The sequence below is a fragment of the Zophobas morio genome, unplaced genomic scaffold (genome assembly GCF_036711695.1).
Source record: "Zophobas morio isolate AGI-343-1 ecotype UQ-CSIRO unplaced genomic scaffold, CSIRO_AGI_Zmor_V1 ptg000038l, whole genome shotgun sequence".
Lineage (NCBI taxonomy): Eukaryota > Metazoa > Arthropoda > Insecta > Coleoptera > Tenebrionidae > Zophobas > Zophobas morio.
In genome coordinates, this window is record NW_026972143.1 from 4,199,633 (window position 1) to 4,212,635 (window position 13,003).

The 13,003-nt window shown below is 37.2% G+C and overlaps 2 protein-coding genes across 2 annotated transcripts in view; one reads left to right on the forward strand and one right to left on the reverse strand.

Annotated features, from left to right (window-relative positions):
- Positions 1-13,003, forward strand: part of LOC135140217 (carboxypeptidase D-like) — a 55,034-nt gene extending 42,031 nt beyond the window's left edge. Inside the window, exons 11-14 of the mRNA XM_064070669.1 lie at positions 10,934-11,358; positions 11,408-11,670; positions 11,728-12,477; positions 12,531-13,003. Of these exons, the coding sequence (XP_063926739.1) occupies positions 10,934-11,358; positions 11,408-11,670; positions 11,728-12,477; positions 12,531-12,634 (1,542 nt within the window). The 3' untranslated portion in view covers positions 12,635-13,003. The remainder of the gene's footprint in view (positions 1-10,933; positions 11,359-11,407; positions 11,671-11,727; positions 12,478-12,530) is intronic.
- LOC135140218 (protein takeout-like) lies at positions 4,180-5,146 on the reverse strand. Its single transcript, XM_064070671.1, has 4 exons — positions 5,043-5,146; positions 4,749-4,989; positions 4,564-4,697; positions 4,180-4,509 (listed from the first exon to the last, which is right to left on the reverse strand). Exons 1-4 carry the CDS (start codon positions 5,104-5,106, stop codon positions 4,208-4,210), a joined length of 741 nt encoding a protein of 246 aa, XP_063926741.1. The 5' UTR covers positions 5,107-5,146; the 3' UTR covers positions 4,180-4,207.

Sequence of the window (13,003 nt, forward strand, 5' to 3'; positions counted from 1 at the left end):
AATTTTAACATTTAATTTTTTTTCAGTAATTAAATCGCAATTGAATATTTAATTGAGGTTCTGTAAACCGGGTTTAATTGTTTTATATACTATTTTAATTTTAATAAAAAAAGCCGACCGATCGGCTGTTTAGCCGACCAGTCGCCGACTGCAGCCGACGATGAAAAACGGCCGAATAGTCGGCTTATCCGACCGGTCGGCCACTAGTCGGTACATCCCTAATATTTATACATCGAAAGAATATCACGTAGAAATTAGTTTGATTTGAATTAAACCACAATCGCGCAAAATGATCTGATTATTATAATTTTTATTTTATCATTATTATTAATAAAGTCGAGTTTTTCACATTTTCGAGGAAATGAGGTGACTCGTTATTAATTTGACCAATAAAAAATTGGTAATGAAGTCATCAACATGGATAATACTTGGTAATATAAGCGTAACCTTCGAATTATTTTTGCGAAAATATGAACGTTTAGCGAAAAACTGAAAATGGATTCGTACACTACAAGTATAGGAGTATATTTTTATATAACATTAAAATTATTTTAAGATATGATTCAATGAAATAACGTTATTAAATTGTTGGTGGGATGATTATCCAAATTTTGGGTAGTATGTAACCATCTACATAATATTTCTAATATACAGGTTGACTGCGAAATACATGCAAAAAAAAAAATGGGGAATAGCTCACAATATGATTATGTCACTGGCAAAAATTCACGGTCCTAAGTGGTAGCAGTGTCTAGAAAAAATTATTTGAAATTAAATGTAAATTGTTATACGCGCCGCTGGTAATGTTTCGTGACCTACATAATTACTGCAATGAATGGGTAGGGGACTCGGAGTAAGAACCAAAAAAGTAACTTTATCAGGCACTTTTTTAATCGCAACGTGAAAAATACGAAAAGGGCCAGTCATTATCGAGCGGTCGTTGAAATCGGTGTATGGTCCAGTTTTCCAATGCAGAGTGTGTCGATATGGTAATTTGCATCAGTGGTACAGCATCTCCGAGATCATGGTACCTTCAACCTCAAACTCACGATCGTGGTCGTGATGGGACAGAAAGAAGAAATTGGATTTTCGCAGCTTGTAGTGCATCCTACATTAAAAGTACACGGTCACAACCATACCATGTTGACAAAGTGCACGGTTTGGAGCCCGCTGATTGTCCACGTTTTGTAACTCACTTTTTGTCCGATGGAACTCCACATAGTCGTCAACAAGTACGATTTCAAGAGACGATTTTCGAGAAACGTGTATTGGTTGGATGAAACAATTCGTTTGTGGAAATCAACAGTGTCCAGAAATTATCGAAGAGCTTCAACAAGTGAAAGTGGCAGCCGCTACTCCGGTGTTTTTTTACCTATCAACAAACCTCTTGCGACGCTCTGACGCCTGTATTGCTAGTCAAGGACAACATTTTCAACATTTCTTGTAAAAAGGTAGTAGCATTCTAAGTTGCTCTTATTTCTGTTCCAATAAACAATGTAAAATCGTTGTGACAAGGACCAAACATCCGTCAGAATCAAAATTACTAAAAAACTTTCACACTGACCTTTAACGATGAATGAGTAAATGAATGAACGAATGATAAGCAGCAAAAAGTCGGTTTTACTTTTAATTGAAACTGAAAGTGTTTAGGTCGTTTTTATTCGAACGTTTTTCCAACTCTGTTTACAAGGTGGCTCAGTGCCTTCGTATCGAGGGTGGTTCATGGGGGTTTTGCCCCATTAGATTTTTAATTTATTTTTTCTATATTTCGGCTCAACTAGGGTGGGGGATGCTGTGGTTAAAATATTTGCACTTATTTCGCAGTCACCCTGTACACACAAAATTTGACAACAATCGGTCCAGCAGTTTTGGAGATTACTTGTCTAATAAAAATGGATACAGACACCAGACAAACAGACAGACGGAAACGGGAGACTACTTTTTTCGTACTGTAGGGGCATTCAGAAAACATAAAAGTGGCACTTCGTCCGATGGACTCGATTACTATTGTACTTCCTTAGCTTACGATCGGGGGTTTGAAGGTCTCACATTCTTAAAAAAAAACACTTGAGGCCCCCGAGAAGGTTTCTTCTTAAAAAAAAAAACACAGGTGGGGCCTCCAAGGTTTCATCTTTTTAAAAAAATTGGTCGAAAAATGTTTCGACAGAACTTCTTTAGCTTCTGAAGTACAGTTGGCTTCTCTGAAAAAATATAAAATTTGATTTTGAGGAATTTAAATTTTTTGTACTTTGAAGTAAAACAATATAGAAAGCACTAGTCCAGTCTAATAGAAAAAAGGTTTCACCTTCTTAAAAAAGACAATTGGGACCCCGAGAAGATTTCACCTTCTTTAATAAATTGACTGACTCATTAGTTTTTTTGGTCACCCTGTATAAGCACATCTAAAAAATATGAATGCAATGATAACTTACAGTCTAGTCTGATCATATTTTGCACATTTTCGAAAGAATTTATTCGGCAAAATTTTGACATGACGTAATCAATTTTTTGGGGTTGATAAACAGATTTTGATTAAAAACTTAACATACTTACAATAACTTCACAACGTCGAGATTTCAAAGTACATATCAATGATTTAATCAACAAAAAAAAATGAACTCAGTCATTAAATTTTTTCAGACATCCCGTATAAGCAAATCTAAAAAATATTAATGCAGTGCTAGATCACAAGCATAGACTCATCATACTTTGCACATCTAAGATACGATTTTTCCAGCAAAATTTTGGGGCAGCGTCGTCAAATTTTCAGGGGGGATGAGCAAATACATTTTTATCAAAAATTTAATTTTTTATTTAAAATTTAATCAGCTTGAGGAGTATGAAGTGCAGTGAGCACATGTGAAGTGGTAGACTCCCCTTTTTTTCTTAGAGTATTCATTTGCTAAAATTAGTCTCATCTTGACAAGTACTAGCCCCACCCACTCGCCCTATATTTTCTTAAAGGATATGCCATTTGCTAAAATCAGTGTATTTTAGCAAGTGCTAGCTCCGCCTATCCGCCCTTTATTTTCTTAGAGGATGTCATTTGCCAAAATCAGTCTATCTTAGCAAGTGCTCGCACCGCCCACACGCCCTTTATTTTCTTAGGGACTATATCATTTGCCAAAATCAGTCTATCTTAGCAAGTACTAGGCCCGCCCAACATGTCATTCTTTGGCCGCACGATCTATAGCTCCGCCCACCCGCCCTTTATTTTCTTAGAGAATATATCATTGGCCAAAATCAGTCTATCATAGCAACTGCTGTCACAATTGTTTTAATTTTTGTGGCGTGAAAATTTAAATTTATTTGCTCAAATTACATTGATTTGTCATTTCTAAAATTTGCTGTAGGTAACTATCTATGTATTTGAAAAGTTAAGGCTTCAAATACACTCCTAAGTTTTTTTGTTCATGATTAAAGAAAATTGTTAATTAACCATTTTTGATCAAAATGTATTTGCTCATCCCCCCTAAAAAACTGTTGACGTCACAACAAAATTTTGCTGAACAAATCCTATCTTAAATGTGCAAAGTATGATGAGTCTCTACTTGTGATTTATTACTGCATTCATATTGTTTAGATTTGCTTATACAGGGTGTCTTAAAATAATTAATGATTGTGTCAATTTATTTTATTGTTTAAATCAAGAATTGCAAAACTGATTGCTTTGACATTTTGCAGACGTTTTAAAGTCGTTGTAAGTATAATCAAAATAAATGTGTTTTTTCCCCTCAAAAAATTGAAGACATCTCAAAATTTTGCCGAATAAATTCTACCCAAAATGTGCAAAATATGATGAGTTTTTACTTGTGATTTATCATTGCATTCATAGTTTTTATTGATCAAATTAAGAACGAGTCACCCCATTTTCCCGAAAATGTGAAAATACCAACGTCTTTATTTAATAAGAATAATTATAATAATGATATTCAGAACATTTTGTCGATTGTAGCTTACTACTTAATGGTTTCAATTCTCTGTTTTGAGGGGACGAACTCATGCAAATCAAGCTAATTTCTACGTGACATTCTTCCGATGTATAAACATAAACACTTTCAAGTTTTTTTTAATCGAGGATAACCTAAGGACGTACAGTAATGGTGTTAAATAACTTTGAATACAACTTTGTTCTTCCAGAATTTTAAGTCCCAAACAACAAAATTAATTAATTGAAAATATTATATAAACAATTTATTGTTAAAAATCATTCATCGAAAAAATCATCAAGCGAAACCTTCGACAACACATTATCGAACAGCCTCATTATAATCTGCCCAAACGCATCTTCATAGCTCGTCTTCACATCGCTGAAAACTTCCAACCAGTTCTCATTCAAGACCTTATTAATATTGTCCCCTAAAGCCTTATCCCCGTCGAACAAATTCTCAAAATTGAAGGTAACCCCTCCCGGCGTCAGCGTCAATTTCCCTTCAACCAACTTGAAATGCTTCTTCCCTTTTTTCTCAAACTCCTCAAAAGCAAAAGTCTCAAAACCATTCACATTTTCTACAAAAAATTAAAAACTTTAGGTGATGATTTTTTCCACGAAATTTACCCTACCCATAGTAATTGTAGCCGGGCCTTTACCGTACACCGGCAGCAGCAAAATCTTCCCGTTGACATCGTAATCAGCCAAAATTTTGACTTTGGGGAAAGTGCATTCGATTCGGGCCGTTTTCTTCTCCACGTCCATCCTACAAACCCCATTTTTCACACTTTCTGGAACTATTTATCTTTATACTTACTCAAATTTGGTGAACTCCGGCTTCGTAAAGCCGTAAATCTTCACATTTTGGAAATTTTGTACTAAACCCACGGCGCCGGTGCCGGCGCCTATGGTCAATGCCGGGATTTCCAGGGGCTCCAGAGTCGGCAGCCCGACTTCTTTGAAGGGTTGTTCCAGCTGCTTGATGGCATCGTCGACGGCTTTGGACAAGCAGTCGCTGAGGTCGGGTTGGCTTCGGCTGCATTTTTTGAAAGATGGAGCTATAAGCGAGTTATTGTTCCTAATTTTGTCTGATTGAGCAACTATTACTTACGCAGCTTTGTACAAGTGCATACAGACAATGCGACTAAGCAAATTAATTTCGTTGCGTTGTTCATGGTGGTGGTGGTGGTTCTACTGGTCACTGGCGGCGGAACTTTTCTTTTATAGCGGAGAGGGGTCACAAAAAACCCATATTGTTAAGAACTAATTTGCTGGTGCGTCCTTCCGATGTTTACTAAGTGTCAATCAAAGTTGAACGGGTTTAAAGTTAAACTGTTCTTTGTTGTTTTTGTTCGATTGTTTTAAAGCAAATTACTTTTTAGCTTGCATGCTAATGAGTGGAAGTGACTTAAGTTGGGTGATTTTTACGCGTAGAGAATAAGCTTGTGTAATTAAAAACAATTACTGTCAGTCTTTTAGGTGCTCATATAAGATAAGTATCTTGTTCGGAATGGATGAAATAACGATGATTAATAAGAAGGTAGCAATTTAGAAAAACGACCATTATTAGCATTATGTAATGTAGTGGTTATTCACTTGTTTGTCTAGTCCAGGGTTTAGTCAGGTGCAATTAGTTACCGCAGATTAAACAGTAATTAAATTTTAATTAAGATTTTCGTCGTTATAATTAAATTAAGGCTTGGCGATTCGGAGAAATGGACGGTTTATCGGAGGTCTTTTGTTTTTGTGGCCTTCTAAAAATTGCAAAATGACACGACAAAGTCACTGTTTTGAGATCGGTTTTCCAAATGTTTAGTGTATATTCCGTTCACCGAACAGATGGAGTTGTAAAAGTGCGTGATCTTGCTTGTGGACGTTCATTTTTTAAGTATGTGAAGCGCACGTGATTACTCCATCTGTTTGGTGAACGAACTATAGTTTGATTGTGATGAGCATTCGACAATTAAAACGCGTTTTTCGAGACACGCATTTGTTAACATTATATTGAGCAGATGGATTACTTTTTTGCGTGTCAAGTAATCGTGTTATAGAATAAATAAGTTACATAATGCTATGTTATACAACGAAAATATAATTGCAGTTTTTATCACCATAACAATAACCATAATAATAGCGTTTTGTATTTTATAAACGACTAAAAAAAATATTTCTTTTTTTCGAAAAAGGTGGATTTGTTGTATTATGCTTCAGGGCCAAGGGAAGTTCTCTAAATAAACTCAAAGCATTTTTTTTAACAGCAACTGTAACATTTCCTTTCCAATTTTGATAGATATTTTTATTAGTTAAATGGTCGTGGAAAAAAGTTTGTACCATATTGTTGGTATTGAGTTTGATCTCAATTAAGTAACCCTCAGGGAAAAGCTCGGGTCAAAATAATTCATCTCAAAATTACTTCAGAAGAAAAAAATCTCCACTATTATTTCGACAGCACTCCTAAAAGGAAATCCTGTTTCTTCGAAAAATTATGAAATTTGATTTTAGGGAATTTTGTTTCGTGATAACTTGTATGTAGTAAAAACCAAATAGAATGTGCTATTCACAATGTAATAAAAAAAAAATGTTTAACCTTTAAAAAAAGACAGTTTCACAGTAAAAAAATACATTTGGCGCCTCTGAGAAGGTTTTACATTTTTGAATAAGACAGTTGGGACCGCTGAGAAGGTTTCACATTAAAAAAAATTACACTTGGCGCCCCCGAGAACCTTTTACATTTTTGAAAAAGACAGTTGGGACCGCTGAGAAGGTTTCACCTAAAAAAAATATATTTGGCACCCCTGAGAAAGTTTTGCACTTTTGAAAAAGATGGTTGGGACCCATGAGAAGGTTTCCCATAAAAAAAAATACATTTCACACCCCTGAGAAGAGGTTTTACATTTTTGAAAAAGACAGTTGGGACCCTTGAGAAGGTTTCACATTCTTAAAAAAATACATTTGGCGTCCCCGAGAAGGTTTTACACTTAAAAAACAATAAGTGGGACTCCTGAGAAGGTTTCACATTTTTAAAAAAGACGGTTGGGACCCCGGAGAAGGTTTCACATTCTAAAAAAAAATATTTGCCGTCTCCGAGAAAGTTTTACATGTTTAAAAAAGACAATTGGGGGTCCTGAGAAGGTTTCACATTAAAAAAAAATACATTTGGCGCCCCCGAGAAGCTTGTACATTTTTGAAAAAGACAGTTGGGAGCCCTGAGAAGGTTTTACATTTTTAAAAAAGACGGTTGGGACTCCGGAGAAGATTTCACATTCTAAAATAAAAAAACATTTGGCGTCCCCGAGAAGCTTGTACATTTTTGAAAAAGACAGTTGGGACCCCTGAGAAGGTTTTACATTTTTAAAAAAGACAACTGTGACTCCTGAGAAGGTTTCACATTAAAAAAAATACATTTGGCGCCCCTGAGAAGCTTGTACATTTTTGAAAAAGACAGTTGGGAGCCCTGAGAAGGTTTTACATTTTTAAAAAAGAAGGTTGGGACTCCGGAGAAGGTTTCACATTATAAAAAAAAAACATTTGGTGTCCTCGGGAAGGTTTTATATTTTTAAAAAAGACAATTGGGACTCCTGAGAAGGTTTCACATTAAAAAAAAAAAACATTTGGCGCCCCCGAAAAGCTTGTACATTTTTGAAAAAGACAGTTGGGAGCCCTGAGAAGGTTTTACATTTTTAAAAAAGACGGTTGGGACTCCGGAGAAGGTTTCACATTGTAAACAAAAACATTTGGCGTCCCCGAGAAGCTTGTACATTTTTGAAAAAGACAGTTGGACCCCTGAGAAGGTTTTACATTTTTAAAAAACACAACTGAGACTCCTGAGAAGGTTTCACATAAAAAAAAATACATTTGGCGCCCCTGAGAAGCTTGTACATTTTTGAAAAAGACAGTTGGGAGCCCTGAGAAGGTTTTACATTTTTAAAAAAGACGGTTGGGACTCCGGAGAAGGTTTCACATTAAAAAAAAATACATTTGACGCCTCTGAGAAGCTTGTTCATTTTTGAAAAAGACAGTTGGGAGCCCTGAGAAGGTTTTACATTTTTAAAAAAGACAACTGAGACTCCTGAGAAGGTTTCACATTAAAAAAAAATACAGTTGGCACTCCCGAGAAGCTTGTACATTTTTGAAAAAGACAGTTGGGAGCCCTGAGAAGGTTTTACATTTTTAAAAAAGACGTTTGGGATTCCGAAGAAGGTTTCACATTCTAAAGAAAAAACATTTGACGTCCCCGAGGAGGTTTTACATTTTTGAAAAAAACAGTTGGGACCCCTGAGAAGGTTTTAGATTTTAAAAAAAGACGGTTGTGACCCCGGAGAAGGTTTAACATTCTAAAAAAAAAGAAAAAACATTTGGCGCGCTCGAGAAGGTTTTACATTTTTAAAAAAGACAACTGAGACTCCTGAGAAGGTTTCACATTAAAAAAAAAAATACATTTGGCGCTCCCGAGAAGCTTGTACATTTTTGAAAAAGACAGTTGGGAGCCTTGAGAAGGTTTTACATTTTTAAAAAAGACGGTTGGGGCTCCGGAGAAGGTTTCACATTCTAAAAAAAAGGCGTCCCCGAGAAGGTTTTACATTTTTAAAAAAAACAGTTGGGACCCCTGAGAAGGTTTTACATTTTTAAAGAAGACGGTTGTGACCCCGGAGAAGGTTTAACATTCTAAAAAAAAAAAACATTTGGCGTCCCCGAGAAGCTTTTACATTTTTGAAAAAGTCAGTTGGGAGCCCTGAGAAGGTTTTACATTTTTAAAAAAGACGGTTGGGACTCCGGAGAAGGTTTCACATTCTAAAAAAAAAAAAACATTTGCCGTCCCCGAGAAGGTTTTACATTTTTGAAAAAGACAGTTGGGAGCCCTGAGAATGTTTTACATTAAAAAAAAACGGTTGGGACTCCGGAGAAGGTTTCACATTCTAAAAAAAAATCATTTGGCGTCCCCGATAAGGTTTTACATTTTTGAAAAAGACAGTTGGGACCCCTGAGAAGGTTTTACATTTTTGAAGTGGACAATTGGGACCCGTGAGAAGGTTCCACCTAAAAAAATATATTTGACACCCCTGCGAATGTTTTACATTTTTGAAAAAGACAGTTGGGAGCTCTGAGAAGGTTTAAAAAAAAAAATACATTGGCGCCCTTGAGAAGGATTTACATTTTTGAAATAGACAATTGGGACCCGTGAGAAGGTTCCACCTAAAAAAGTATATTTGGCACCCCTGCGAAGGTTTTACATTTTTGAAAAGGGCAGTTGGGACCCCCTAAGAAGGTTCATTAACATTCTTAAAAAAATACATTTGGGGCTCCGGAGAAGGTTTTACATTTTTAAAAAAGATAATTAGGACCCCTGAGAAGGTTTTACATTTTTAAAAAAGACAGTTGGGACCCCCGAGAAGGTTTCACATAAAAAAATACATTGGCGTCCCTGAGAAGGTTTTACATTTTTGAAAAAGACAGTTGAGACCCCCGAGGTTTCATATTAAAAAAAAAAAAAATACATTTGGCGCACTCGAGAAGGTTTTACATTTTTTGAAAAGATAATAGGGACCTCCGAGAAGCTTTCACATTCTTAATTAAAGACGTTTGCACATTTGGCGCCCCCGAGGTTTTACATTTTTAAATAAAGAGGGGCGAATTTTTTTTTCGAGAAAGTGGGGTAATTTCATCAATAAAAAAATTGTGATAATGTCATAAACATAACACAATGCGAGAGAAAAAGAAAAAAAAACACGAAAAGTTTGGAATCGAACGGGCGACATCCGGTTCGCATCCTGACTCGTAACCACTACACCACGACCTTGCCTTACGATAATGGTAAACTGTCATTATACCGTGCATTATGTTTTTGCAAAAATTTGGACGGTTCGGGAAAAACTCAAAGCGGATTCGTACAGGACTATATTGTTGTATAACAGTTAAATCGAATAAACATAGAATTCTTTGAAATGACGTCATCAAATTGTTGGTGGGTATGAAATTTTCCAACGCACAACAAAGATTGACAATAAAAATCATAAAAATAATAAACAAAATCAAGGTGGATTTATAAACCACAAATACAGATGTACATTATTTCATAAAACTGAATATCTTTTACTCCGCAAAATGTTGAGCCTACGTCATAAGATTGTTGGTCTAGATCAGTGGTTCGCAAACTGGGTGCCGCGGCACACTAGGGTGCCGCGGATCCCCCAAGAGGGTGCCGCGAAAATTTTATAATGATGTTTATAAATATAAGCACAGAACCAACTTTAAAAAATAATAATTGATGATCTGATTTTATTAATATGGTACAACTGTTCAGTAATGGAAAATGTGTTCTGAACATGTTAATTTTCTTCATACTGAAGTAAGATGGCTAACAAATATTTATAAAACAATCTTAACATCAATTACATATTATACAAACATGTGATAAAGTGTTTTTGATAATAAATTAGTTACAATTAAAACTGTTCTTGGTGGGGTGCCGCCAAATTTTGTTTAAAATTTTAGGGTGTCATCAATAATAAAAGTTTGCGAACCACTGGTCTAGATGATTAGACAGATTTTGGTTACGCTCGAGAAGTAAAAAAACTGTCTAACCGAACATCTTTCGTTAACGTGGTTTGTACAGATTTTATCCTTGCACACGTCAAATCAATAAATATCTTTGTTACTAGAGTTAAACAAAACTATGTGAGGTCCCAGTTTACCAAACTTAATAAGTTTTATGAGATTCGTGATGAAATGTAATACACAGAGAGCAGTAAAAAATAGGGTTAAAAACAACCATGAATTTTTGAAAATTTGTCTTTGATCGTTGAATTTTCAACACTCAAAAACTCATAGCTGTCTTTGATCGTATTTTAATGGCTCTTTGGGTGTATCTTCTTTCATTAATGGCACGTTTGCACAATTTGACCTGACCTGACCTGACCGTCGTTAAGTTAAAAGTTACATTTCTGAAATTTTTGACATTTTAACAACAATAATAAAACAAAAACTTTATTTTCTACATTCAAGATTGACTCATCTGAAGAAACCAAATTCCACGTGGCCATCATGGGCAACCTCTACGCCACCCAACCCATCGGTCGCGAAATCACCATCGACTTAGCGCGCCATCTGATCCACGGCCACTCCATCGGCGACCCCCAAATCCTCACCATCTTAAACAACACAGTCATACACGTCATACCCGTAATAGACACGGCCTTCGAACAAATATGGGGCGACTACCCCAAAGAACTCACCACCGGTTGGAAAAAACCCACCCTCTACACTTGCAACAACATCACGGCCGACTTCAAACAAGTCGGTGACCAGATCATAGGTGGCGTTCGCGTCAACGGAGGACTTAAGTCAGTTGCCACCGCGTTTAAGCACATGTTGATGGAGGAGAAGTTCGACTTGGTGTTGAACATTGAGGGGGGAAGCGGGGGGATAATGTAAGTAGAGATTGACGGTTTGGTAAGGTGTGATAATGATTTGTGGTAGATACCCGAAAACTGGCGCCAAATTTGAATTGTATGGGGTGTATGCGGAGGCGTACTTAAAGTCGGCGAAAGGGGGGGTTCAGTGTGAGAGGAACGTGAAAGGGACGGACGATGAGATCACCAGCGCCCTCTACCGAGAGTATAATGTGCCTGTGCTCACTGCTAAAGTGAGTTGTTGTGACTACCCATTCGTCGGAGATATTCCGTATATATGGCGACAATCTCTGGCTCCGCTTATGACAGTTCTGACCTTTACAACCACAGGTGGGTTGATTTTAATAAGTCGTAGATCTAGTGATCTGTCAAATTAAAAAATTTCAGGAGTCCAAGGGTTCGTCCAAGACGAAAAGATGGCGCCTATGCGCAACGCAACTGTCAAAGTGAACGGCCTTGACCGCACCTTTGATGTCACTAAAACCAGCGCCCACTTCAAAATCATGTTGCCCCCTGGCCAGTACACTTTCGAAGTGTCCTGCCACTACTACACCACCACCACCCTTGGCGTCACCGTCGTCCAAGGCCAACTGTCATTCGTCCGTGTCATCTTAACAAAATCCACCACCATCAACGTGGAAACCGACACGGAATTGACCAAACCCTTGGTGGTAGACGGCGCTGTGACCTCGGGTATTCGAGGTTACGTCAAAGACAACCTCAACCACCCAATCCCAGCCGCCTTGGTTACCGTAGTCGAACAAAACGTGACCGTACTGTCGGACGATAACGGCAAGTACGGCGTTCCCGTCCCCCCTGGAACGTACACGTTGGAGGTGAGCGCCTCCGGGTACCACAAAGAAATCAAGTACATGTCGGTGGACGACGTTTCCGTCAATCCGCACATCGTGATCTTCACTCTAGTCAAGAATACGAGCGTGTGGGGGATGCCGCGATTAGTTTTTGTTATTTTTATGGGCTTCGTGTGTTTCATGGGGCTGGGGTTGGGGTTGTTGTGTTACCTGGGGTGTCGCAAGAGGAGCGAGTATGGGTTGTTGTCGCAGAATGCGTTCTATGAGGATTTTAGGGACTTCGACGAGTCGAAGGAGAAGGAGTTGTTCAGTAGGCCGCTGCCAGGTAGTTTTGTTTGGGGTTGAAACAAGTCAAGATTGTTTGTTTTTTGTTTGTAGAGAAACCAGTGACGAGGCCGTATTTCGACGACGACGATTTTTCGGACGCTGATGTGAGCTCGGACGATGAGGACGACATTGTGTTGCTGCAATCGAAACAATAGAGTACCTTATTTTTCAGTGATATTGACAGTAGGACCAAAAAGTAGTTTGTGATCTCCATACTACTAAAATTTTATTTAAATAATCGGAGCAAAGATTTATTGTCGGTAGTATTTTTGATCGCGTAGCGTTAAAAATTGACTATATTTTTTATAAGGAAGATTTTTGTATATACGGATTTAGACTATTCATTGGTAGCTTGGAACTTTGTCGTTGTTAACTGATGGGCATCTTGTCCGACATTCCGTTTTGTGTTATAATTGACATCACTAGAATGATTATTTTATATTTATAATAACATTTACTTTTACCTAAACGTTATAGTAGTGTTTTAAGTAGTCAAAAAGAAATAATAAACAGTGCAATTTTAA

Excerpts from the sequence above, each read along its gene's own strand:
- LOC135140218 (XM_064070671.1), bottom strand. The coding sequence starts at position 5,106 with ATGAACAACGCAACGAAATTAATTTGCTTAGTCGCATTGTCTGTATGC. Across the intron at positions 4,990-5,042 it reads ATGCACTTGTACAAAGCTGC|CTCCATCTTTCAAAAAATGC; the intron begins GTAAGTAATAGT and ends ACTCGCTTATAG. Across the intron at positions 4,510-4,563 it reads CCCGGCTACAATTACTATGG|AAAATGTGAATGGTTTTGAG; the intron begins GTAGGGTAAATT and ends AATTTTTTGTAG.